At 36.2% G+C, this 27,275-nt stretch overlaps 2 protein-coding genes across 4 annotated transcripts; both read right to left on the reverse strand.

The window, feature by feature from the left end:
- Positions 1-122: 122 nt before the first annotated feature.
- LOC114355107 (glycoprotein-N-acetylgalactosamine 3-beta-galactosyltransferase 1-like) lies at positions 123-13,517 on the reverse strand. Its single transcript, XM_028307785.1, has 6 exons — positions 13,057-13,517; positions 12,454-12,592; positions 4,577-4,673; positions 3,963-4,089; positions 3,347-3,501; positions 123-2,815 (listed from the first exon to the last, which is right to left on the reverse strand). Exons 1-6 carry the CDS (start codon positions 13,151-13,153, stop codon positions 2,645-2,647), a joined length of 786 nt encoding a protein of 261 aa, XP_028163586.1. The 5' UTR covers positions 13,154-13,517; the 3' UTR covers positions 123-2,644.
- On the reverse strand, positions 7,712-26,292 carry LOC114355105 (glycoprotein-N-acetylgalactosamine 3-beta-galactosyltransferase 1-like). Of its 3 annotated transcripts, none has more exons than XM_028307779.1 (8): positions 26,065-26,292; positions 21,217-21,347; positions 15,679-15,911; positions 15,076-15,214; positions 10,283-10,379; positions 9,438-9,564; positions 8,818-8,972; positions 7,712-7,910 (listed from the first exon to the last, which is right to left on the reverse strand). In XM_028307779.1, exons 1-8 carry the CDS (start codon positions 26,068-26,070, stop codon positions 7,740-7,742), a joined length of 1,059 nt encoding a protein of 352 aa, XP_028163580.1. In that variant the 5' UTR covers positions 26,071-26,292; the 3' UTR covers positions 7,712-7,739. The 3 variants fall into 3 exon arrangements, with proteins under 3 accessions (XP_028163580.1, XP_028163581.1, XP_028163579.1); XM_028307780.1 differs by lacking the exon at positions 26,065-26,292 and adding an exon at positions 25,821-26,055; XM_028307778.1 differs by lacking the exon at positions 26,065-26,292 and having other exon boundaries at positions 21,217-22,879.
- Between the last annotated feature and the right edge of the window lie 983 nt (positions 26,293-27,275).

Here is a 27,275-nt window from a genome sequence, read left to right on the forward strand (position 1 = left end):
GAAACTGAAAGTTATTCTGCAGGCTAATTTAGATCTTCGCGTGATTAAATACTGCTCTCGCCAATATCCGAGAATTATACTACTTCCAAGTGCACTTATTGATATATTCTGTTTTGTAAAATAAATATTTTTTCTAATAAATAAATAAATGCTTTCTTAGCATACTCGAGATTCATAAGTTACTAAAAGATCCATAAAAAAAACTCGATCGGCTTATTCCACTATTTCCTATTGACAATCCCCGTCAACGGGGATTAGTGAACTTTTTGTTCACTATTCCCCGTTAACGCCAATTGGAACTTATAAAATCAAAATAAAATCCTATTATAACGGGGATTAATGAACTTTTTGTTCACTGAAAAGGTAGAATTTGGAGCGTTTCTATTATTAAGCCATGTATCTGCTATTGTTTACCTAAATTCACATTCACAATAAAGTTCATTTCATTTCGTTGACGGGGTTTGTCAACGGGGAATAGTGAAATAAGCCCATCGATCTACAAAGTAAATTTTCAAAATATGCTTAATTTTAGATAAAAACTAATAGACTCCAGTTGGAATATTGCTTACTTATATCTAATTATTGTTGCATCACGAAAACCTTATTTTCTTTGACTAAATCTTCTATGGTAAGAAATTATATTTTTTCACTGGGCTTCTTGATGATTTTGTTAAGGTTTTAATATTTAGAATCTTCTTTTATAAATATAATATTCTGATAAATATATTTATACATTTAATTTACACCTTAAAAATATGATTCTTTGGTAATGCGATGAAATAATTAATAATTATTATCTTAACGACTAGTTACGTGACATTATATCTAATGAAATGACTAAAAGCATATAAAAATCGAATCTTCCAACTTTTTACACACTTCTTCACATATTGCTGAATCTCGTGTTTTTTATTCATTCCTAATATTTAACATTCTGTGACACAAAGTTAGATCACTGCATACTAAAAAATATGTTGGCTATAAAGTGATAGAAATTAATTAAAAGCAATTGATAATTCAAAATAAATGCTCAAAATGACCCTGACATTATTAATGGTATATCTATCTATGTTTAACACTATTTATTATCCCTATTATGCTATGACACTAAACTACATTATGGCAAGAGAACCTACAATATACGCATCAACGACTAAACAAAGGAACTACAGTTAAAATCACAATAATTTGCAAAAAAATATTGTTAGAACCAAAGAAATTTCACCGAGGCCTTTTCTCGACTAAAAACACCAAAATTATCATGAACTAAATTGATGATCATAGCAGTAAGATCTTTTTATACTTATTATTTACAGACACGTTTGCTATTGCCCGACTAAAGTAGGCTAATATCTCCCAAAATATACATATTGATTTCCAATCTGACAAATCACTTCTATTACTTATGTTACGTTATAATATTATACAATATAAAAACGCCTTGTAATATACAAAAAATAGAAGTCAGAAGTTTGAAGACGATGGCATTCGACAAAAGCATGGTAAGGTAAGGTAAGGTAATTAGCCAATGCAATATGCATCGTATTGTCATCGTGACAGTATGTCCCTCCATAGATAAAGTACTACGTTGTCTCTCTTTTTCTCTTTATAAAAGTGTAAAAGAGAAAGATACACTGTCACTGTAACAAAGTCACCCGTGCGCCCATAGCCTTAAAGCTCTTTCACATTTAGACGATTTAGCAGCGCGACAAACGCGCGACAGACGCGCTGCCGAAAATTTCATACTATGTGACAGCGGATACATGCCTTCACATTATAAAAACGCCGCTGTCTCGCTGCAGTCGCGCTACTAAGGCCCTAATGTGATAGCGCTCTTATACTCAAAAACTTGCACGTTATTCTGCCACTTCGAGCCGACGAAGAATGCACCTTATACCCATGTCATTTGAATCATAATTGCTTGCATACAGATACTACAAGTTAGCGTGCTTTTGCTGTCTGCCGTCGTCTTCAAATTCTTACTTTAAGCCTCTAAAAGCACATTTTAAATGCTCAGTACGAAATAAGTAACATTGATTTATTTAACGACTTTAAATGACTGTTGAGAACATCAGTTAGGCCGTATTAATGTTTCGTAAAGCCAAGAATTGGTACTTGGACAACAGTAAAAATAAATAATAGTTTGCCAAGGTTTCATAAGTTTTAGATTTCTCGTCTGGATTATAAAAACCGAAACGAGAGCTACGATGATGGGGCATTGTATTGACGTCATACAAAAAGCTACCTTATCTAGTTTATTTCAATGGCCTGTTCGGCAACCTTTACTAAAGGATCAACGTGTGTACGGTTTATGTACGACCTGCAACCATAGTCGACCATGTTGCGACAATGTTTATTTTTTTTACAATATAGGGCCACAATATGGTTAGCTTTTTAAATTATTTGACTGTTGCCGTAATGCTGATATGTTGCCAAGGCTCGAAACCGTTTTGAAAAATACCGTTATCATTATGTTCTTTAACGGTTTTTGCATAAATTTCTTTTCGAGCGAAACAAATATTCAATATTCATTTCGTTCTTTAACCGAAAAAAACCGGTTTACGCCGGTTTAGCCGCGCACCTACGTCTCTTAAGGTTTTTCAATGCCTACTTATTTACATATTTGTTACCTACACTTATCGTTCTAGTGAACCTCTGTATCTTTGGTGTCGTTTCTTAGTATACGGGGTAGGTCGCCGCCGCCGAAGCGAATGCCGTACGGCCTTAAGTGGTATACGAGGTAGTCTAATACATACATCTGTTGTGGACCTACGTAGTGGAAGGATATTGCGTGGTCCGAACAGCAGTCTAGGCCCTGTGAAAAGGAAAAAAGCATTACAAATGTTGGTTGGTTGTTACAAACGATTGTTTATAATAGGCAACATTATTATAAACAGGTTATGAAGATTTTCGTTCAGCCGAAAAGCGTCCACTGCTGGACAAAGGCCTCCCCCAAGGATTTCCACAAAGACCGGTCCTGCGCCGCTTGCATCCAGGCACCTCCCGCGAGCTTCACGAGATCGTCGGTCCACCTAGAGGGAGGCCTGCCCACGCTACGTCTTCCGGCTCGTGGTCGCCACTCAAGAACTTTCCTGCCCCAGCCGCCATCAGCTCTACGAGCTATATGCCCCGCCCACTGCCACTTGATTTTAGCGATTCTGCGGGCTATGTCAGTCACTTTGGTTCTCCTAGGGATCTCCTCATTTCTGATTCGATCACGCATGGAAACTCCTAGCATAACACGAAATAACGTACTAAACGTGCTTAAAGCAGTCAAACTTTGGTTGATGCAGAAAGTTTAGTAAAGGCGACAGTCGATGGCATAATAATTATAATGAATTCTTACCTCATCAGAAGGGTAGAAGATATACTGCCAGTACCAGAAGCGTTTGTCTTTGTTCGGGAACAGATGGTCCTGCGGGACGAACGGGAAAAACCGGCCGCGGTGCAGCGAGTCCCGGGAATCCATCGCTTTCACGCCCACCTTGTCTAGGCATTTGCCTGTAAATGCCATACAAAAACCTGTTGTATTTGTTTTTTTACATGCTGTATAGATTATTTATTTTATTGTACAGTCCCGACGTGTATTCTACACAGCGTACTGTAAAAATACATAAGTGATACATATTACACATATTTGGTACAGCTTTAGTTATGTTATGACGTAGCAGGCTTAAATCAACCTGTCTGAAACAGAAATAAATTACCAATAGTCTTATTGAAGTATTTTCCCGTCTTATCCACTGGCAAAACCTCTATTTTAGGTACGGAACAATTCCCACCTCTCGTTTCCACCGCTGCAACTCCTGTGTAGCCAGGATCTACAGCTTGACCGTCATTAAAAGCCCAACCAGTGAGAGTCAAGTTTGTCCCGGGAGAAAGTTAAACTGTCATTGGACCCGCAACGAAATTAATCAGAAGGACATAGGGTAGGTTAGTGGGAATACAGCAAATATGTTTACCAATTTCAACGTCTTCTGCGCCTCCGTCGCTCGCCTTGCAGAGGTGTGGCGAAGGCAGCGCCTTGTTCACGAACCGGTTTAGCGCCTCCCGGCTAAGCACGTAACCAGCGCCGCCGCTCATGTAACCCTGGAAATATTACTAGCTTTTTACCCGTAACTTTGTTGCCGTTTTAAGGCTCTTTCAAATTAGACGTATTGAGATGGACGGTTGTCGTCAGTTTGTAGGACCGCAGACGGAAAATTGTATGATAATGGCGTTTGAATAAAACTGACAAGTACCGGACTTGCGTACACACGACAACCGTCCGGTTTAAAAAGTCTAATTTGAAAGAGCTGTTAGATTTCTCATAGAAAGACTCCCCATTGGCAAACGTGGTCCACCTTTAGATCTCTCACTTAATGACTTTCCTCCCTTTTCAACAACCAGGATAAAAACTACCCTGTTTCCTCTGGAAATCAAACTAGAGTGTGAGTGTCTTTTAACATAGAATTGCTAAATTTTGATTGGTACACTTTTAATATTTAAACTTAAAAGAACATAATCTAAACTTAAAATTGTACGAGTTTCCAGCTTCGTTTTCCAGAATCATATTGTAAAGTAGAAAGTATCATACCTGTGGGGTATACGGCTTGAATCGGCACCCGAAGTATATTGGCTCGTTGGTGTCATAGTCGGCCAGCATGTATCTCAAGTTCTCCATTATAACATACCTGGAACAATAAAAATACATATTATTGAGTTAAAAACACAATTTATTAGTTACTACCTAAGCTTAAGGCACACCGAAGACTACAGACATTCGGTCGATAGTTGGGTTGGTTCGGCTTTCAATTTGTATGAGGAATCGGCCGATACCAAATCGGTGTAATGTGCGCACCGCCATACATGCCCATACTAATTAACTGTCCGACTAAACTATCGGCCGACAAAGTCTGTAGTCTATGGGACCGGACGCTAAGAGGCTATTCTGCTGTCTTATTATAATCGCTATTTAACTATGTTTTTTGGTTGGAAACTTGGATCACGGTTTAACACGTTATTCTTATTTAACAGTTAGAATCCTTGTCTTTTTATTTTATTTGTTTGAAAATTGCCTTCACGGTTTATCTATGAATTTTAATTTGTTTTCATTTCCAACAATACAAGCAGATTCACCGTGAAATTCCCCCTCACGACCGTTTATAAACTACATTATCTGCATTTCATATGTAAATACTATTTAGCAATCGGTAATAAGGAATGCAAAAATGTCCTTCAGTATTGTTCAACATACATAAACCATAACAACATTTTCTTCGAAGTTAGAATTACTGGAAATTCAAAATAAAACATTTAGGGTGATTGCTNAGTCTAATATTTTCTAATTATCTGTCTGACGGACTAAATAGAATTTCGATTTCATTACCCAGTCATCATCCCTATTGGAACGCATTAGTACCTAGTATTGTCTATGGCCTAAAAAAGCAAATGTTTCTGCTTTTGTCTATTGTCATTCTCTCTGTGTCACTTATGAAGAATGCCTTGCCTTTTAAGCATGCCTTGACGTCATGTGCCTCATCTTCTGAACTTTGGTGCGCTTCATCTCTTTAAATTTTCATAAGTTTAAAAATGTGAAAAATACATTTAGAGTTTGTTTTTGGTAAGTTCACCGACGGACTAATTCAAACTCTTGCTACTTTCTTGCTTTATCCACGAAACATCCCTATTCTTCGAAATTATTACGATCTACAAACGGAAAATTTCTGCTACTACGCCGCAGTAAATTCCCCATCATAAATAAAAAGATTTTTTTTAAAACAAGCTCTTGTATGCTAATAATTTAGGTTTCATGACATGCTCCTTTTTTTTTTTTTTTATTAGGTCTGCAAAACTGGTTTTACAAAGTTACATACATAAAATAAACTTAACTTAGTTGGCATTAATAATGTAAAACCTCCTAGATTAAAATTCATCACCTTATAAGAGGATTTCAGTTATTATCTGCGAAACTTTTTAATAATATAGGTAGGTACGTTTCATGGTTTGGTAANTGGGCAGGGCACATAGTACGCAGAACTGACGGACCATAGTCCAATTTTATTAATGATTAGAAGGGAGTTGAGATGTCGTTTTTCATTGCTAAGACCAAGTACGGCAAGTGCTAAAATTGTTTTAGAACATGTTATGGTTAATAATTATTTGCAGTGGGACAAAAAGTGATGTTGAAAGACATGAGAAAATCATTGGTCTTTTCCAATCATGTACTTTGAGCTTTGTAGCAGGTTATGGCGCTTTTAAACGCTTTGTTTAAAGTCTCAATTAAAACCTTTATCTGATTCCGATATTACGATATTGGGTCGCTCAATATCGGAATTGTAATATCGGATCTTGTCTTCCGAGATTCCGATATTACGAGATTCCGAGATTCCGATATTCATGCCCTAGTAGGGGGGTCTAGATGATGATTACGTCATCGTTAGTTATTTACGTTTTTTCGGGGATTCCCGCAAATAATACATATGCGTAGGCACTCGCCTTGAGAACTGATTAGGGGAATTACCGTACATTAGGGAAATTACCGTGCGCTATTCACTTGTCTAATAATTAACTCTCGTGCCGACATTGCCCATTGAAATTTGAGAGTCGTAGTCCGCATAAAATATTATTATACGTAAAAAATGGTAAGAAATCTGCTTACGTAATAGGTACTTGAACGGCCCCTATGTGACAGCGGATGCATGCCTTCACATTATAAAAACGCCGCTGCCTCGCTGCAGTCGCGCTACTAAGGCCCTAATGTGATAGCGCTCTTAGACTCAAAAACTTGCATGTTATTCTGTCACTTCGAGCCGACGAAGAATGCACCTTATGCCCATGTCATTTGGATCATACTTGCTTGCATACAGATATTACAAGTTAGCGTGCTTTTGCTGTCTGCCGTCGTCTTCAAATTCTTACTTTAAGCCTCTAAAAGCACATTTTAAATGCTCAGTACGAAATAAGTAACATTGATTTATTTAACGACTTTAAATGACTGTTGAGAACATCAGTTAGGCCGTATTAATGTCTCGTAAGCCAAGAATTGGTACTTGGACAACAGTAAAAATAAATAATAGTTTGCCAAGGTTTCATAAGTTTTAAATTTCTCGTCTGGATTATAAAAACCGAAACGAGCTACAATGATTGGGCATTGTATTGACGTCATACAAAAAGCTACCTTATCTAGTTTATTTCAATGACCTATTCGGCAACCTTTTATAAAAGATCAACGTGTGTACGGTTTATGTACGACCTGCAACCATAGTCGACCATGTTGCGACAATATGTTTATTTTTTTTACAATATATGTCATGTTGATGATATGTTGCCAAGGCTCGAAACCGTTTTGAAAAATACCGTTATCATTATGTTCTTTAACGGTTTTTGCATAAATTTCTTTTCGATCGAAACCAATATTCAATATTCATTTCGTTCTTCAACCGAAAAAAAACCGGTTTAAGCCGCGCACCTACGGTTGTCTAAGGCCCAGTTTTTTGATTCTTAGTTAAAATAACTAATTGTTAAATTTTGCTACTAATGGTTAAATATTAACAAAATGTAAACAAATAGTTAAAAAATGTACTAAAAGTCAAGCTAACCATTGTTCGAAAAACATTTTTCTCTGATATTTAACCACTTGTCATTTGACATCTGTCAAATTTGACCATTGGTTATTTTAACTATGAATCAAAAAACCGGGCCTTAGGTTTTTCAATGCCTACTTATTTACATATTTGTTTCCTAGTACACTTATCGTTCTAGTGAACCTCTGTATCTTTGGTGTCGTTTCTTAGTATACGGGGTAGGTCGCCGCCGCCGAAGCGAATGCCGTACGGCCTTAAGTGGTATACGAGGTAATCTAATACATACATCTGTTGAGGACCTACGTAGTGGAAGGATATTGCGTGGTCCGAACAGCAGTCTAGGCCCTGTGAAAAGGAAAAAGGTATTACATGTTGGTTGGTGTTACAATTTACATTATTTATTTATTATGGTTAAATTGCAGGATATTATAAAAAATGGCAATGCCAGATTTTGTATGGAAGGTGGCGTCTTTTTTTTAGCGCGGCCATCGACCAAACTTTTTTGGTTTATTACACTATTTTGTAATCAAAAAACAAGGTTTGGCCGATGGCCGCGCGAAAAAAAAAAGACGCCAATTTCCGGCATTGTCTTTTAGTGCGAAAATAATCTGTGCAAATCAAAACATATTAATCTTCAGTGTTTATTCGATAAGAAGAATCAAATCAAATAGGAAATGATTATGTGAACACAAATGAACAATAATTTTAGGTGTTAGAAATTATAGAACTAAAACTTCTTTAGGTCCAAAAAATCCTACCCAAGAATCGATGCTACTATAAATTCGAGAAGGTCTAATTTATCTCTATTCTATAATTCATCAAAATTGGTTCAGTAGTTCAATCGTGAAAATGTGACAGACAAAGTCACTTTCGCATTTATGTATAACTAGCTGACCCGGCGAACTTTGTTCCGCCTTAATGGCAATAAATAAGCAGACTTTTTTTTAATTTCGAACGGGATAAAAAGTATCCTATGTCCTTCTCCTGGCTCTAAACTACCTCCCTGACAATTTTCAGCTAAATCGGTTCAGCCGTTCTTGAGTTATAAGCGAAGTAACTAACACGACTTTCTTTTATATATATAGATATAGATATTTAGAAGAAGCTCAAAAAATATCCTTTGTCGTAGTGTAGTGTCGAAGTAAAGTCATATCGATATTCAGTAGTGTCGGAGTAACAACGTAATGTCGAAGTAACATTTGTCGAAGTTTATTTAGGTAGCCATTAGTATAGATAAATAATGAGTTCTTACCTCATCAGAAGGGTAAAAGATATACTGCCAGTACCAGAAGCGTTTGTCTTTGTTCGGGAACAGATGGTCCTGCGGCACGAACGGGAAAAACCGGCCGCGGTGCAGCGAGTCCCGGGAGTCCATCGCTTTCACGCCCACCTTGTCTAGGCATTTGCCTGTAATTGCCATACAAAAACCTGTTGTATTTGTTTTTTTACATGCTGTATAGATTATTTATTTTATTGTACAGTCCCGACGTGTATTCTACACAGCGTACTGTAAAAATACATAAGTGATACATATTACACATATTTGGTACAGCTTTAGTTATGTTATGACGTAGCACTCAGGCTTAAATCAACCTGTCTGAAACAGAAATAAATTACCAATAGTCTTATTGAAGTATTTTCCCGTCTTATCCACTGGCAAAACCTCTATTTTAGGTACGGAACAATTCCCACCTCTCGTTTCCACCGCTGCAACTCCTGTGTAGCCAGGATCTACAGCTTGACCGTCATTAAAAGCCCAACCAGTGAGAGTCAAGTTTGTCCCGGGGGAAAGTTAAACTGTCATTGGACCCGCAACGAAATTAATCAGAAGGACATAGGGTAGGTTAGTGGGAATACAGCAAATGTGTTTACCAATCTCAACGTCTTCTGCGCCTCCGTCGCTCGCCTTGCAGAGGTGTGGCGAAGGCAGCGCTTTGTTCACGAACCGATTCAGCGCCTCCCGGCTAAGCACGTAACCAGCACCGCCGCTCATATAGCCCTAGAATTATATTATTAACTTTTACCCGTGGAAAAGTTCTCGGGTGGCGACTGAGATCCGGAAAACGTAGCGTGGGCACATAGTTGGACCTAAGATCTGGCGAAGGTCGCGGGTTGTAGGGTAAACTGTCAGTCATTGGACACTTAAGAAAGTTATTGGACAGTTATTTACTGAATTAAAAATAGCATTTCTATTTCAACAACTGAGAGATTCCGACTGATGGAGATAAAAGGGCGTTTTTTTTAAGGAATATTCATTGTATTTGAAGGAATATTCATTTTAGGAAAATTTAAGGGTTGTTTGTCCAATGACTGGCAGCGTCCAATGACTGTCGGTTTACCCTATCTGGATGCGGGCAGCGCAGTAAAGGTCGTTATGAAAATCCTTGGAGAGGCCTTTGTCCAGCAGTGGACGTCATTTGGCTGAAACGAACCTGCGGTTTTAACCGCGTAAAGGGTCTCTACTTTTTGGAAGACTCCTCTTTTTTGCGATTGTGTCCCCCTTTTATAAACCTTGAGGTCAAACTATGTTGATACATTTAATTTAAATTAGTGATGTTCTAAACTGAGGGGGGGCCTTTTAACATAGAATTGCTAAATTTTGATTGGTACAATTTTAATATTTGAACTTATAATAGAACATAAGCTATTCTTAAAACTGAATCGAGTTTTCAACCTCGTTTTCCAATATCCACTGGCCGTAGTAAAAAATATCTAACCTGTGGGGTATACGGCTTGAATCGGCACCCGAAGTATATTGGCTCGTTGGTGTCATAATCGGCCAGCATGTATCTCAAGTTCTCCATTATAACATACCTGGAACAATAAAAATATATTGAGTTAAAAACACAATTAGTCGCAGACTACGGACTTTATGCCCGTTTTCACCATCAATCCCTAATTTTTATGTGACCTCTTTAAAAACAAAATTCTTGTTATGTGTTATCATATGGGTCACTTAAAAATTTGTGGATTGATGGTGAAAACGGGCATAAGAGGCTATTCTACTCTTCTTATTATAATCGTAAATGTTTTTTGTTTGATACTAGGATCACGGTTTAACACGTTATTCTTATTTAACAGCTAGAATCCTTGTCTTTTTATTTTATTTGTTTGAAAATTGCCTTCACGGTTTATCTATGCATTTAAATTTGTTTTCATTTCTAACAATACAAGCAGATTCACCGTGAAATTCCCCCTCACGACCGTTTATAAACTACATTATCTGCATTTCATATGTAAATACTATTTAGCAAACATTAAATATAATAATAAAGAAATCGCAGTAAGGAACCATAGACTTGGCACGACTTTGTCTAGATTTCATTACTTTTTAGAGATAAACAGGCAGCTCCGTCGAGACTTGGCTAGTTTTTTACAGAATGTTTTTGGTGGGATTTCACTTCTTTTTGTAGAAAGTGGCATAATTATTTAACGTTGGCGTCTTTTCTTTTAATATCATCGACATTTTCTTTACAATATTAAACACAAATAAACTAACTAACCTTTCAAATGGACAACGAATCAGAAATTGTTTTAATAACAAATGCCACGCCATCTAGCGGTGAGCGGTACAGGCGAACACCACGGTGCCGGTGTGGCGTTAGTAGTATTGTTATGAATGTGGTGTTACTCCAGATCTTCGATTTTCCTAGTTTTTATAGTTTTCCCTTGATGTAGTCATTAAACCCGAACTCTGTACCAAATTTCAGCTCTCTGAGTTAATGGGAAGTACTAGTTCTATTTTGATGATCATCAGTGAGTGAGTGTCGTAAATGCGAAACTTTGCTTTCGCTTAACTTCGGAACTAAATGACCTACAGACTTGAAATTTTGGATTTCAGGTATGTGATTATAGCTTACTAGATGACAAAAATTTCTGCGTTCTGGTCTTATCCAGAGGTTCTCAAATAGAGGCCTGAAAATGCGGCGAAGTGGTTCCAGTAAAGGATGGTACGGCAGTGTTTGCTTCGCGCTCGACTTGGCGGGGGCACTGCCGTGCCCCCAGATAACTAATTCTGAATCTATCGAATGGTATCCATCATTTTAGCGGAAATGTTAACTACGACCTTGTCCGCTATTATTTACAGTAAAAATATTCCTGGCACACAGCAAAGATAAATTAAACAACCGGGAATTCAAAAATATCCCAGGAAGCTCATTTACCACTAAACGCTATAAATATTGCGTACATCAGCACATGCAATTCCACAAACGAACTATTTCTACTATATCTCGTTCGTTATTTTTATTCAAATGACATCCACTGCTGGACAAAGGCCTCCCCCAAGGATTTCCACAATGACCGGTCCTGCGCTGCCCGCATTCAGGTACTTCCCGCGACCTTCACCAGATCGTCGATCTATTTAGGGGGATGTCTGCCCACACTACGTCATCTGACCCGTGGTCGCCACTTGAGAACTTCTACCCCAAGCTATTAGCTCTACGAGCTATGTGTCCCGTCCAACCCAGGAAATTTTTCATGGGATTATTTGTGATATACCTCCAATAATAAACCTTTTAGGATACATAACAGGTACCAGCGGTTGCCTTACGGCCGGTTCACACATGTCTCCGTTTTATCTTGTACCGCTTGTACGTTTTTTTTTCGTCGATGTATTACTGTATACAGAATACTGTGTCATGTGTGAAGTCGCTCATACAACTACATACGCCATCGACGAAAAAAAGGTACACGATAAAACGGAACAGTAAAACGGAGACATGTGTGAAACGGCCGTTAGACGTAATGAGGGCTGACATCACAATTAGAGTTGTAACTGGACTTCACTGTTTTAATAGAAGGAAGATACAACTCTTTGGAGCACAGTATCCTTGGTTCCTTTAAACATTTCTCGTTCTTATTGCTTCACCTCAAGGTTGAAACTTACGTGTCATCGTCAGCCTTGAGGAACCAGTCGGCGTCCCTCTTATGATGCTCGTAGACGTATCGGAAGGCTGCCTTCGTCTTCGCCCACAAGAAGTCCCGCCCTTCGTTAACCGGCAGCTTCACTGTTGGCAGCGAACTGTCTGGAAGTTAACACTTTAGTTAGTGAGCTGCACGTTTATTCATAAGATTGGGCATCCAGCCCCCTAGGTAAGGTCAGTTATGTGACAGATTTAACTCGGAAATCGCTACGTTCCAGCTTCTTTCTGCTCTCTTTCCTGAACACTATAATCTGGGCCTTTTCAAGGCAAGAGTAAATATGCACTTACAGGGCAGATATGTACCATCCTAGACTGCATCTCACTTAACACCAGGTGCGATTGCTGTCAAATACCTCCCATGTCATGCATAAAAGAAAACGTAAATAAGAACGGGTACGAGAAGCGAACGCGATATCGAATAATAATGTCACAAATGTCATTTTGACTAGGCCCTAGATTCAGACACGTAGCTTATCGATATAATGTTAGCCCCGCACCGCTCTACCACAGGAATCTAATCAATTATGGGCTACGCCTATAATTAAATTTATTTAAAACTATCTTACCTTCAACCGTACTCATAAACACCAGCTTATTGCATCGCTTCCCCCACGTGGCTTTGACATGCTGTGCTTTCTTCTGATGGTTATTCGGTTGTGTCATCACCCAGCACAGAACCCTGACTCTTTTGGCCAGCTCATCGGCCACCGTGCGGTCTTCATCTCTGTGCGCTGGCTCATCGGTTCCATGGTCAACTACTGACGATATAGGATGCTTCTCTAGATCTCTAACTGACTCTCTGGAAATTACATAGGATTTTAATTTTGAATGCCTTTGCTTGTTAGATTAAAAAAAATTGAGGTAAGCTGTTTGTAGTTTTATTCCTGAGCTCATATTTTTTTAAATATGAACGTTACATACTTCTTTATTCGCATCAACTTTAGAGCAAATCAATAAGGCTGAGTTGCACCATCTTACTTTGACCGTAGTAACTATAACGATAACCGGTGCTTTTTGTATGGAGTTTGACAGATTTTGGACGTTTGTCAACGTTAAAGTAAGACAAGAGAAAAGGTGCAACCCAGCTTAAGGTATCTAAAGCCGTCAGTGGCTGGAGAAAAAGCACAAGAAAACAACGAAATGTGCAATAAAATTAAAACAATTTGCACAAAAAAAAACTCTTCGTTCACATTCAAATATTCTACCAAATTAATAGCCAAAATACAGGTTCAGATAAATTGGTTCTAGGTCAAACACTACTTCATAGCTCACAACTAGCATATCGATCAAGTTTAAATTGATGAGGCTTCCGGCTACTGGGACCGCAATTAACTGGGACCGCAGTCCCAGNTGAGTTAGGATTACAAAGTGTGAAGTTTCAGTGATTTTTATGGGTTTTTTTCGGTGGCTAATAACTGCACTTCTAGGAGCCAATTACTGTGTTTTTGGGGCCAATAGCTAAATTTAATGTGATCTCTGATATTTTTAAAATTGTTATTGTAATTCTTATCGTATAACACCAAATAGGTACTAGCTTAAATAGCAGCAATATTGTTTTCTCATAATAAAATATAAAAAGTAAACAAAAGTCGAGTTTTTGTTACATTTTACACAAGTTAACTTACACAACGCTCTTAAAGGGCCAATAACTGTAGCAATCACCCTATTACTTGTAAAATAAACAGCACGTTATAAACAACATCGTGTAGGTGTCTATAAATTTTGTAAAGATTCGATCTAGCCGTGCGGGCACGAGCAAAGAACGTGAATCACACCGCTGACAGATGGCAAATCCTAAAGATAGATAACTAATTCTGAATCTATCGAATGTTATTCATCATTTTAGAGATGTTAACTACGACCTTGTCCGCTTTTACTTCAATTGTTTATTACCGGCATACAGCAAAGATAAATTAAACAACCGGGAATTCAAAAATACGGGTGTTCCAGGAAGTAATTATACTACTTCCTGAGGTCATTTACTGCTCAACGCTACAAATATTTCGCACATCAACGATATCTCGTTCGTTATTTTTATACAAATGACGTCCACTGCTGGACAGAGGCCTCCCCCAAGGATTTCCACGACGATAGGTCAGTCCTATCGTCGTGGAGGTCTAACCACACTACGTCTTCCGGCTGGGTTGCCACTCGAGTGGGCTGAGTGAGTTTACATCAAAAGCGCTCACCGTTTAAAAAATGTATGAAAATTTTAGTTTTTGAAAGTTTCCCGCTAGGGGCGCTTTACATTCCGTCATACATTTAATGTCATTTTTTGACGCGCTCCAGGAGCGCGCCGCTCCTAGTGAGCGCGTTTGAAAAAAACTCACACTCAGCCCTCTGTTCTGCTCCAAAGGCTATTAGATCTACGAGTTATGTACCCCATCCAGCCTAGGAAATTTTCTCATGGGATTACCTCAACCTTTTAGTATACAGGTGCCCTAGCCGTAATGAGGGCTGACATCACAATTTAGGGGTCTCTGGACTTCGCTGTTTTAATAGAAGGAAGATACAACTCTTTGAAGCACTCCTTAACATCTTAACATTGATCGCTCTTATTGCTTCACCTCAAGGTTGAAACTTACGTGTCATCGTCAGCCTTGAGGAACCAGTCGGCGTCCCTCTTATGATGCTCGTAGACATATCGGAAGGCTGCCTTCGTCTTCGCCCACAAGAAGTCCCGCCCTTCGTTAACCGGTAGTTTCACTGTTGGCAGCGAACTGTCTGGAAGGTAACACTTTAGTAAGTGAGCTGCACGTTTATTCATAAGATTGGGCATCCAGCCCCCTAGGTAAGGTCAGTTATGTGACAGATTTAACTCGGAAATCGCTACGTTCCAGCTTCTTTCTGCTCTCTTTCCTGAACACTATAATCTGGGCCTTTTCAAGGCAAGAGTAAATATGCACTTGCAGGGCAGATATGTACCATCCTAGACTGCATCTCACTTAACACCAGGTGCGATTGCGGTCAAATACCTCCCATGTCATGCATAAAAGAAAACGTAAATAAGAACGGGTACGAGAAGCGAACGCGATATCGAATAATAATGTCACAAATGTCATTTTGTCTAGGCCCTAGATTCAGACACGTAGCTTATCGATATAATGTTAGCCCCGCACCGCTCTACCACAGGAATCTACTCAATTATGGGCTACGCCTATAATTAAATTTATTTAAAACTATCTTACCTTCAACCGTACTCATAAACACCAGCTTATTGCATCGCTTCCCCCACGTGGCTTTGACATGCTGTGCTTTCTTCTGATGGTTATTCGGTTGTGTCATCACCCAGCACAGAACCCTGACTCTTTTGGCCAGCTCATCGGCCACCGTGCGATCTTCATCTCTATGCGCTGGCTCATCGGTTCCATGGTCAACTACTGACGATATAGGATGCTTCTCTAGATCTCTAACTGACTCTCTGGAAATTACATAGGATTTTAAGAATGCCTTTGCTTGTTAGATTAAAAAAAATTGAGGTAAGCTGTTTGTAGTTTTATTCCTGAGCTCATATTTTTTTAAATATGAACGTTACATACTTCTTTATTCGCATCAACTTTAGAGCAAATCAATAAGGCTGAGTTGCACCATCTCACTTTGACCGTAACTATAACGATAACCGGTGCTTTTTGTATGCAGTTTGACAGATTTTGGACGTTTGTCAACGTTAAAGTAAGATGGTGCAACCCAGCCTAACTAAAGCCGTCAGTGGCTCGAGAAAAAGCACAAGAAAACAACGAAATGTGCAATAAAATTAAAACAATTTGCACAAAAAAAAATCTTCGTTCACATTCAAATATTCTACCAAATTAATAGCCAAAATATAGGTTCAGATAAATTGGTTGTAGGTCAAACACTACTTCATAGCTCACAACTAGCATATCGATCAAGTTTAAATTGATGTCTAGTATACCAATTTAGGCTAGATCTAGGCTAAATTAAACAATTGGAATGCACTAGAACACTTGAATACTGTCTGCAAGCATACAATTACAAGCCGGTCGAGTTAACTGCGCACCTGGGAGCCATGACGTCACATCGACGCTCTGGAACAGACCGGGCAAACGCGGGCGTTTAGACGCGATTGGTCCAATTCGCAATTGGTCTAAACGTAAAAATTTAAAAATTCGCGATTAGTCCAATTCGCGATTGGTCCAATTCACGATTGGTCCATTTCGCTATTTGTCCAATTCGTAATTGATCCAAAATAAAAGGATATCCAAAATGAAAAAAATAAAGAGCTTATTCAACGTTTACTACTATTGCAGAAAAAAGCAAATTGGTCGAATTACGAATTGGACTAATAGCGAATAGGCTAGTTGCCTAAAAAAATTTTTTTAGTCCGTAATGTTTAATATCAAAAAATATTGGACACATATATTTTTATTTGTCAATCTAACAAATAATTACATAGTTATGGTGCGTTGAAGTTGCGAACGACGTCACAACGTGCGGCATTTTTAAGCAAGTGTTGACGTCACGGGCCTCTTGTTATGAACTTTGGGGCGCTTTATCTCTTTAAATTTTCATTAGTTTGAAAAAGTGAAAAATACGTGTTGAGTATTTTTTGATAAGTTAACTGACGGACTAATTAAAACTCTTGCTTTTTGACCCAGGCAACATCCCCATTGGCCCAATCGCGAATTGGACCAATCGCGCCTAAAAGAACGCTGGGAGGTATTCGGGAGAGTGGCATTCCAACGAGGTGAGCAGTTAGCTCGATCGGTTTGTAGTGAACTCCAACATTGTTTATCAGTTAGTGATAACCCGACAGTTACTAATTCGATAAGCTCTGGAAAGCTGTTATCATTTAAAGTTTAGGTTTCCCCAGTCAGTGTTGTCATTGCATTCGTAGGCTGTTAAGATAACATTATCATCTCATGGTCCACCAAAGCATAAAATACAAACCTTTTATTATTATGTACAACATAAATTGTAAAAAAAATGTAGTCAGAGGAACCGTACACACCCGTACGTACCTAATGCCTACTTATAAAATAAAAAAACAATATTATTATGTTATTTGCAGGATACAAACAAAACTGTATACTAACACTGCTTCACAAGATAACTTGAGTTACCTATTACACCAGAAATTATTTTCATGCAAAATAATAACATCTAAGCAATTTTTAAATGGGCACAAAAACATACGGTTCAATAAGTAAATACTTATTTTAATAATTCATCACATTTTGTATTGTGATTAAAAATATAAGGCGAAGTATAGAGAACCTCGAACCATTATATCATTGAATAAAATTGGAAAGCAAAATGTAGTTATCTAATAAAACTTATTTGTAACAACAACAATAATTTAGTATTTCAATAAAGTTAAAATGAACAGTTGACAGCACATCTGTGGCATCTATGTAGTTGTATTAAAGGCTATTTTGCAATAAAAATGCACTGTTGACTGCACGTTTATAAAGTTTATGGGATCTTTTGTCGCATAGGTGAAAATTGTGAAATTGTTCGTTAAATTAGCGTACGTTATCTACTGGTGTTCTACTTGACAATGCTACACAGCAACACCAAAATAACGGTTTTCAAGTGCGTCTAGAATTTAAATTTTTGATTGCTACGTTAGAAAAAGTCATAATTTGTTACAATACTCTTTTATGTAAAACTAGCTTTACATAAAAGAAGCGTAAAATTTATTTTATCACAGATCGTCATAAATTATAGCCTATATGTTATTCTGGGTTATTAACAATAATACTGTAAAGTTTCATCAAAATCCGTTCAGTAGTTTTTGCGTGAAAGAGTAACAAAGATCCAGACATCCCAACTTTCGCATTTATAATATTAGTGTAAAATTATACCTACCCTGTAAATATCTTTACGAGTGTTTCTAAGTAAGCAGTGAGTGTTCTTCTGGCATTTTATATGAAGGTCGAATCTATAAAATTTCGTTTTAATTTCACAATACATTTACAAAGTAGTATTTTCAAACTCAATGAAAAAATTTTATATGGTAAATTAATACTTACTTTAATTAAATTACGATTAGTTTTACAGCAGAAAAAGAAATTGCAATAAAGTGCAACTAATTTTTACATCTGATAACAGTTACCTACCTGCCCTACCTAAATTTAAAATCTCATGTTACACTCAATGCCTCTATTTTTTTGTGATTTCTAAAACTGAAACTAATCTGACTTGAGTTAAAATTAAAATGTAGTTTTGGACGTTACCGTTTTAATAAGTGCAAAGGGTCGGAACTCGGAACAAATGAGTCGTTTTTTTTCTCTTAGCTTGACCTGTGGTTGATTGGTAAAGAATGCCACCCGGCATTAACCCTCCGTGTACGAGGTGACTAAAAGTTACGTCCCGTACCAGGTGGGGTATGACATACCCCAATATACAAAGTGATAAAAAATTTATTGAACATTTCTTTAGGTGGAATTTTATATTTAATATTGATTATTTACGTATGCTAATTAGATGTAAGAAAAGCTCTGAGCTGAAAATGTGTATTATAACATTTTTATCATAAAATAACAAAAAGACACAATTTCCGTTGTTCTTGTAATTGACGAATCAGTTTCTTATGTATAATTTTTAATTAGTGCCTTTAATTATGACAACCGTTTTATTTAACAAAGTACAAGATATTTACTTATAATTTAAAAGTTAATTAAGAACTGGAAGGGTATAAATTTATTTTGATTATAGGTTTTCAATTTACTACAATAATTCTGATGAAAGAAAATGAGTATGCTCAATACATAAAATGGGAGTGTAACAATTTTATTTATTTATAAAATATGCTATTTCATTTCGGTAACCCATAAATTGTATCACCAAGTATAAATTGTAGCCCATAAGTGTATGTTCACATACATCTTCGGATCTCAGTACTAAACTTCGAGATTCGCACTAAAAGTCATCTCATTTGACTAAAAGTGCTTGAAATTTTCAGATTCCGTGAAAATCACGAAAAATATGAATTGTATTGAATTTTATTCAATTAACAAAGCTAAAAATATATAAATTATACCAAAACTGTTATATTATTTTTCAACTTTTTTAACAACGTCCCGTACCAGGTGGGGTGTGTGACACCCACACGCACTTTAAAGGCATGTAACTCAGTTGGTATTCACCGCTGGACTGATTTTGCAACGCTGATCGAAGCAGCAGCGCCATAATTCCAGCTACTGAGAATTTCAAATTCAGTACTTGCAAATTTTTAAAATTATGGCGAATTTTAAAGGACTGGGGTGTGTCACACCCCACCTCGTACAGCGAGGGTTAAGTCCGCCATTGTACAGTAATTTAGTACAACATTAATAACAGATTAAATAAATAAATCATACGTAGTTACTTATATTAGTGTCTGGTCTCGTGGTTCGTGAAACTGACTTAAGCCAGCCGTGGTTGTAGGTTCGAATTCTTAAGGGGGCAAATATCTTATCATTATCCAGAGACACAGTCGTTTAAATATGCATCTGTACCTATCTATTTGATATGTAATATGTTTATGTAGTATTTTTCTGTCAAACTGAATCATTCCCTAGAACTGTATTTATAGGATATATTGTATTACTGTATTTATAGGATATGTCTATCCCTCTCAGTTATAAATGAGCTAACTGAAATGAACGATAAGGACTTGATGACACAGAAATCGCAATTGGCGCGAAGCACGAATGGCACCACTCGCAAATGTATTTATTTTCATTAAAATAATAAATTACACATGTAGTAATTATGGTTTAACGAAATTGCCACTTTAATTTAATGTGTGTAACTAATTTGTTGATAATCATTACGGTAATCAGCGCGACGAATGAAATTATAACCCTGGCCTCGTGGATATACCAATTTTTGTATACTTGTACGTAATTATGTATTAATTAGTAGGCAAACATTTGATAGCATAAAATAGTTTAAATCTAAACTTCGCAATTAACTCAAAACCGCTAAAAACTGTTTTTACAACTAATAATTAAAGTCTTCTAGGGACGGGCGATCATTACCTTATGTATCATCCTTTTCTATAATTATGCTTTGTAAACCATTATACTTTTAAAATAATTTATTGCTTGTAACGCCGTAGCAACTTTAAGTTGGTTGTTTGTTGGTCTTTAGTTACGTTACTTTAAGAAAGTTTGCGTTAAGTTTTTTTGCATAATATGTTATTTACATACAAAAGATTTTCAGGTTTTTTTCCTAATTTTATTTTATAATACGCTAAGAGAACTCTTAACTCGTTTAGTTTTCGTCATTATTTAGTAATCTATTTTTTATTTTCAAACCACTCGAACACGATTTATTATCATAAACAGAAAGAGAGACTCTCAGGTACTTACATATTATTTGACATACCTAATTAATCTCCATAAACAGACATCGATCTCTACTAGGTAATTTTATAGATAGGTGTTTTGGCTGTAAAGTATGCGTTAAGGAAATCGAACGCTTCTAAAATACATCTCTGTACAATAAACTGTATACGCGCCAAAATACAACATTACTAGTTATTTCACAGAATTACAATACTGATTTAGTCATAAATACAAATTAGTCACAAATATTTCCGTATAAATATTTGTGTAATTGCCTAAGATAAACTTTTCATTAAACAAAAGCTTAGCATAAACGATAATAAAATAAAAGTAAATGCGACACAAAATTAGCTTTTAAGATAAGATTAGCATACAACAATCTCATGCAACATTAAAAATGCACATGCACATGCAATTAGAAATATTAATTACCTGTACGTAGAAAAGACCACTTCTTTTGGATATCCAGTGGAAGTTAATAGTATGTATGCGAAACTAAATCCGGCTGAGATCCCAATCACCAAAGTTAGCACAAATCGGCGACCCATCACCCGCGGTTCGGCCTGCACAGTGGGGCACATAGCAGACAAGGTTGGACAAAAATAATTTTTAGTCATCTTTCACAGCGCGTTAAAAGTGTGTTCTCGTTATGGGTGAACGCGAGCTATGCCGCGAGTGTGACGAATACGTACGCAACCACAGACATTTGTGACTCGTCTGGTATGAATGAAAACGTATTCCAGTGATAACAAATAAAACGCTAATTATGTGTAATTATTGGGTTAAATGGAATCATGATTGATAATTCTTCGTTTTGGGTCTGTTTTATTTAGTCAAATTTTTAGTTTTCAACGCGCCGATTGCAAAAGGAAGATTAGTCGGACCATTTTAAGAATGTTAAGTGTATTGCAGGTCTCATTAAGATAAGAAAACTTTTCTTCTGCAAAGACCGATACGATAGATTTTTTTTTCATAATACTAGTTGAAAGCAATATTAAAAGGATCAAACGTGTACTTATTTCATACGAAACTCTGTACTTTAATCAAACAGACGTAGGTGTACCTACGTATGGACCTATTACGTAAATTGCTTTTATTGTCGACCCAATTCGTGTGCCACAAAATATTTAAACAGCTTTAGGTTTGTATGAGAACAAACTATAGCACATCAAGCTGTACACTGTAACCTCTATTTACTTAGTTGTAACAGATGCTATTTTACAACGAAAATTTTGTTGTGTTATCGACTGTGTGAGACTTACAATCGTCATCATCAGATAGAACTAGGAATAGGTCATCATTCAAAGTTATGGTTAGGTTTTAAAGTTAAATGTATTATTTATTTTATTATGGGACAGTAATATTAATGTAGCAATATTCTAAAGTATTTATAGAGTTGTTAAGATTTATTTATAAGTTATAAATAGAAGTTAATTTGATAGTAGAAGTAGAACTGATGAAGTAATGTGTTACATACGCGAGCATATCATAAACTGAATATAAACTAAATATCTAATAGGTTAGTAGGTACATTATAAAATTATAATATTATTTACAAGAGGTAACTTAATGCGAATTAATTGCAACTTTTCATAAAGTTACAATAAATTCGCATACAGTTAAATAAATAAAAAGTTACGAGACGAGAACACACTATAACTCACTAAAGATGTATAACGCATCTTGAACATCACTTGTGTGCGGACAGTCTATCACTCATCTATGCAACAATATGACCAAATAGTGCGCACAGACAGAAGGAATGACTGGTGTTTACACATGAACACTAAGTTTGTTTGTTTACAAATATCGTGCTGTTTGTTTTTTACGTGCTGGGTGAAATTCCTAACACAGTGTTAGAAGTGTGTTCAGAAAGTTTCTGTTTAGAAAAATGTTCTAGTTTGAGTTATTTTCGAACATAATTACATATTTTATTAGTTAGTTTATTTATTTGTAACAAGTTTGTAACATGGTTTCATAAGTTTTAGACAGTAATAAAAGATGGAGTAAATTGTTTTAAAGTACGAATAAGTGTTAGGTACAGTAAGACTGTTAATAATTAGTTTAGTTATTTAAAACTTTATTAATAGTAGGTAATAAAAAGAATTGCATCTGCATAAGAATTAATTGATAGTCAAGTCATTTTTATGAATAATAGTGTTTATTTGACAAAGTTTATAATATTGTGTGCATTATGACTATGAGGCAGACAAACATTAATTGTTAAGTTGTAAACAATAAGGTATTTATTGACGTAATAATAAAATAAACATATTTTTAAATAATGTGCAATGACACTGTCACCTTGTTGTGTTTATAGAATATTATTGATTTATGGGCATTACACAGGTGGTATTTCAATTATTTTTATTGCAAACTTAATTTATTACCTAGTTAAAAAGTAAAAGGCTCTCTACTTGATAAGAAGAAAATAGGTAGACACTGTTAAATTCCTTGAATATTGTAAAAATATTATAATAATTGACTATCGATATATCGAAGTGTTGAGGGATTTGTACAAAAACGCCACAATGTCGGTCCGCCTCCAGGATCGGGATTCGAAACCTATCCAGTTGCAGCGAGGGGTAAGACAGGGAGACGTCATATCTCCAAAACTGTTTACCACCGCCCTGGAAGATGTCTTCAAGCTTCTGGACTGGAACGGATTTGGCATAAATATCAACGGCGAGTACATCACCCACCTTCGATTCGCGGACGATATCGTAGTCATGGCTGAGACCTTGGAGGATCTAGGCACAATGCTCGATGGCCTCAGTAGAGCCTCTCAACAAGTGGGCCTCAGAATGAACATGGACAAGACAAAAATCATGTCTAATGTCCGTGTTGCACCCACTCCTCTGAAGGTTGGAGACTCTACACTCGAAGTTGTCGACAATTATGTATACCTGGGACAAACAGTCCAGTTAGGTAGGTCCAACTTCGAGAAAGAGGTCAATCGTCGAATCCAACTCGGATGGGCAGCGTTCGGGAAGCTTCGCCATATACTCATGTCCGAAATACCGCAGTGTCTCAAGACGAAAGTCTTCGAGCAGTGTGTGTTGCCAGTGTTGACATATGGATCCGAAACGTGGTCGCTTACTATGGGCCTCATAAGAAGGCTCAAGGTCACCCAAAGGGCGATGGAGCGGGCTATGCTCGGAGTTTCCCTGCGTGATCGAATCAGAAATGAGGAGATCCGTAGGAGAACCAAAGTAACCGACATTGTAAAAAAAATATTATACCTAGATAAATGCTAAATGGACCTTTATTGCTAAAAATTACGATTATGAAACTTTCTTTGAATTATTTGTAAAATCGATCTTGAAACAATAAAAAATAGTGTTCAATTTATTATCTGTTAAGTTACAAAAATTATACATACAGTTTGCATGATTGTTTTGTTTTTTAATTATTTTCCTGAACAGAACTAACCACTAAGCACTAAACATAATACTGAACGCACAATAAAAAAAACAATTAAATGACAAACAATAAAACTGAAAATTCAAAACCAGTCGTTATTTTTATTATTATTTTCACATAATTTTTTGCCAGAAACTAAGATCGAATGCCCGTTTGAACAATTAAAACTGTTAAAAAATTACCATAAAATTGTATCACTGTGACCAATTAGTGTAGAAATTGGCTGGAAACTTCGATAACGTATTCCGATAACCACGCCTAGACGCCTACACATAGTATGATGGAAAATACAGGGTAGTTGGCTTTTCGTCAACTGGTAAACAGGTCCATAGGAATATATGCAAAGATTTCTATGTATAATTATGTATGTATTTACAAAAAAAAGTATTTAAGTATGTTTATATCCGTTGTCTAGTACCCATAGTACTAGCTTTGCTTAGTTTGAAACTAGAAGCGTAGTATAAAATGTCCAGGGATATTTTTTATTTTATTTCACATTTCAGTAGCCTTGGCATTTTCAAATCATACGTATTTCTTTAACAAACATTTAAAAAATATGTGTGTTCTAATTAGAACACGTTCCATAAAGTTAGATAGTGTGTGTCATGTGAAAAACATAATTTCTTCATTAAATATCTTTATCGTCTCCTTTCCTGTTTTAAAACTTATTTTACAGCAATTATATAATTTGACTAATGTGTTTATTTATGAACTTACAGATGCATATTCCTTATTGGCCATTCTGGTCAAAATGTGGCCAAACGATTATCACTTTATACGACACAATAATCTGTGATAGGCATAAATAGAATAAGTCTGCAAAATTTGCCCTCTTTGACAATCTAAATTTATACAGTAAAAAAACAGGTTAAAACGTAAGCTCCAGCAGGTGAAATTTTAACCAGACATACAATAGTTTTGGAAGCTTTGGGTAATACAAATAAGACAAAATTAAATTATTTTTTCACAACACAATACTCTAAATACTAACCCCCTCACTAATAAAACTTACACGCTTGTTGAACAGTGTTTTAAAGTTACGTTTAGTATGGAAATGTCATTTTAAAATAGTGTTCAACAACTGTGTAACTTTTTATTAGTAAGGGGGTATAATTTTAAGTATCTGTTACAGATTTCTTCTTTACATACCAAACTTGTTTTTCTATTTTTATTTCACTAAAGAGGTATATGGGAGGACAATAATTGTTAGCTTTTAGAATAGCGTCATGCTGTTTTGGTTTTGCTTAAATCTGTGAAATCCTTTCCTTTGGTCCTCTAAAATCCTTCATATTAGCAGTTTGTTTGCTTTTAAACATTCCTTGAATAGCTCGGCAAGTAAAAGGTCATAGGTTCAATTCCCACCTTAGGCAGTTCTTTCTTTTTTATCCGTACAGTAGTAGGTATTAACATTTTATCTTCACTATAAGGTCAAGTGTATTTTGATGTTATAGATCCCCTTTATTGTTATAATAATTAAATAAAAAACAAAAGATAAAATCAAACCCAATAAAAAGTAAATTATATTGAAACTAAATGTAAGCTGGTGATCAATATTTTGTCAAATATAAATAGGATAAAAACAGTGATTAAACAGTTAAGTAATAATAATTTACCTAATTATGCAAGGGAAAATTGCTGATATTCGCGTTAAAACCACTTCTATTACAAAATAAACACTTGGTCTCACCAACACAACATAATCAATTTATTTTCATTTTGATACAAAACGTACGCGCTTTATAGGATCAAATACAACGAGTGATCTATGAAAATATCATTGAAAGGATGTAGGCAACGAGATAACTAATATAAATGTTACAAAATACGATAACAACAGTAGGTGTCCACCAAACTTACCGTCATAATGTAGGATTTTTGTCCGCTTCTAGTAACGCTTGCACAAGTCCATCCCTAACTTTAATTTCTCCAGTTTTCAGTATTTATTTTTTATTTGTATTTTTACATTCTTCGAGGTTTTTACAACCACAAAAACATTTTCTCAATCGTTGAAATCGACCGCACAAATTATACGAGTTCGCGATCGCGAACGAATGAAAATACGAAATGTCAAGAAAAGAATGACATTTTGAAATGAACGAATGTGGCGATTTGTCACTTTCCGTCACTTTATTTCTTCTTTTTCTTTTTTGATGATGTTGGCAATACACGTCGAGGTCGACTTGATTTGTGCCATTTTCAAGTATTTACTTTATACAAAATGAGATCAATTTTAATGTTTTTATTTTTTTTTATAATGATAATAATGATTAAGGATGATTGATGATACCCCTTCCCACCCTTTGAGTCTCAGTAAAATTGTGGTGCTTTACTGAAAGACCTATGGACAACTTGAAAAAACCAGAAGAATCACGATGCACTGTTTTGCTTTACTCGCCCACACTCATGCACGTTCACGAACACTTAATGGTTAATAATCCAACATTATTACACATTAATAGTCGCCCAAACACGAATTTGAGGAAATAAAACAAAACCGCTAACATGACGCTTCAGATTCCCGCCAAGAAGTCCCACTTTATTTTTTATAATCGTTTCTATCGGGGCACTGAGCCCCGATTGCGCTAATTTTTAAACGTCTTCAATTCATGGGCGCTTCTTCTCCAGTTGCGCTTCGTTTTTCATTCCAGCTGAGGTGCAAATTCGGTATCGCGGTAAAATTCACGCGCAAACAAAGACAAAACAACGAATTTAATCACTTTCCATTATAAGTCCGAAAACCTTTTTTTTTTTCACTAAAACACAGCAAATGTTCGTGAAGGCGTTTGAGAAAAAGTAGCTTTCTTTCAGCTTTTACACAAAGAAAAAGAAGCAGTTGCGTTTTGTTTTCGTTTGAACTAGCTGTCAAAGCGACACGAATTTGTAATTTTCGTTCCTCGTCTAGTCGCGTTGTAGTTGAAAATATTTAGCGCAATCGGGGCACTGGCTATCTTACCTCTAACTGCCGAACGCCCAGAATACAATACATATTATAATGCTGTTAACATTGTTGTTATTATCTTGACAAGACTTACAACTCTTACAAGTAGGTACAATGGTAGTAGCTAGCC

This window comes from Ostrinia furnacalis, unplaced genomic scaffold (genome assembly GCF_004193835.3).
Source record: "Ostrinia furnacalis isolate ACB-3 unplaced genomic scaffold, ASM419383v2 OfSCF2341, whole genome shotgun sequence".
NCBI lineage: Eukaryota > Metazoa > Arthropoda > Insecta > Lepidoptera > Crambidae > Ostrinia > Ostrinia furnacalis.

What these genes read in the sequence shown, in the direction of transcription:
- LOC114355107 (XM_028307785.1), bottom strand. Translation starts at nt 13,153, where the DNA reads ATGACACAACCGAATAACCATCAGAAGAAAGCACAGCATGTCAAAGCC. An exon ending in CGCAGAAGACGTTGAAATTG is followed by an intron (nt 3,502 to 3,962) that starts GTAAACATATTT and finishes TGGCATTTACAG; the next exon opens with GCAAATGCCTAGACAAGGTG. An exon ending in TCTTCTACCCTTCTGATGAG is followed by an intron (nt 2,816 to 3,346) that starts GTAAGAATTCAT and finishes TCCTTTTCACAG; the next exon opens with GGCCTAGACTGCTGTTCGGA.
- LOC114355105 (XM_028307778.1), bottom strand. Translation starts at nt 21,401, where the DNA reads ATGACTAAAAATTATTTTTGTCCAACCTTGTCTGCTATGTGCCCCACT. An exon ending in CTCAAGGCTGACGATGACAC is followed by an intron (nt 10,380 to 15,075) that starts GTAAGTTTCAAC and finishes TTATTGTTCCAG; the next exon opens with GTATGTTATAATGGAGAACT. An exon ending in TCTTTTACCCTTCTGATGAG is followed by an intron (nt 7,911 to 8,817) that starts GTAAGAACTCAT and finishes TCCTTTTCACAG; the next exon opens with GGCCTAGACTGCTGTTCGGA.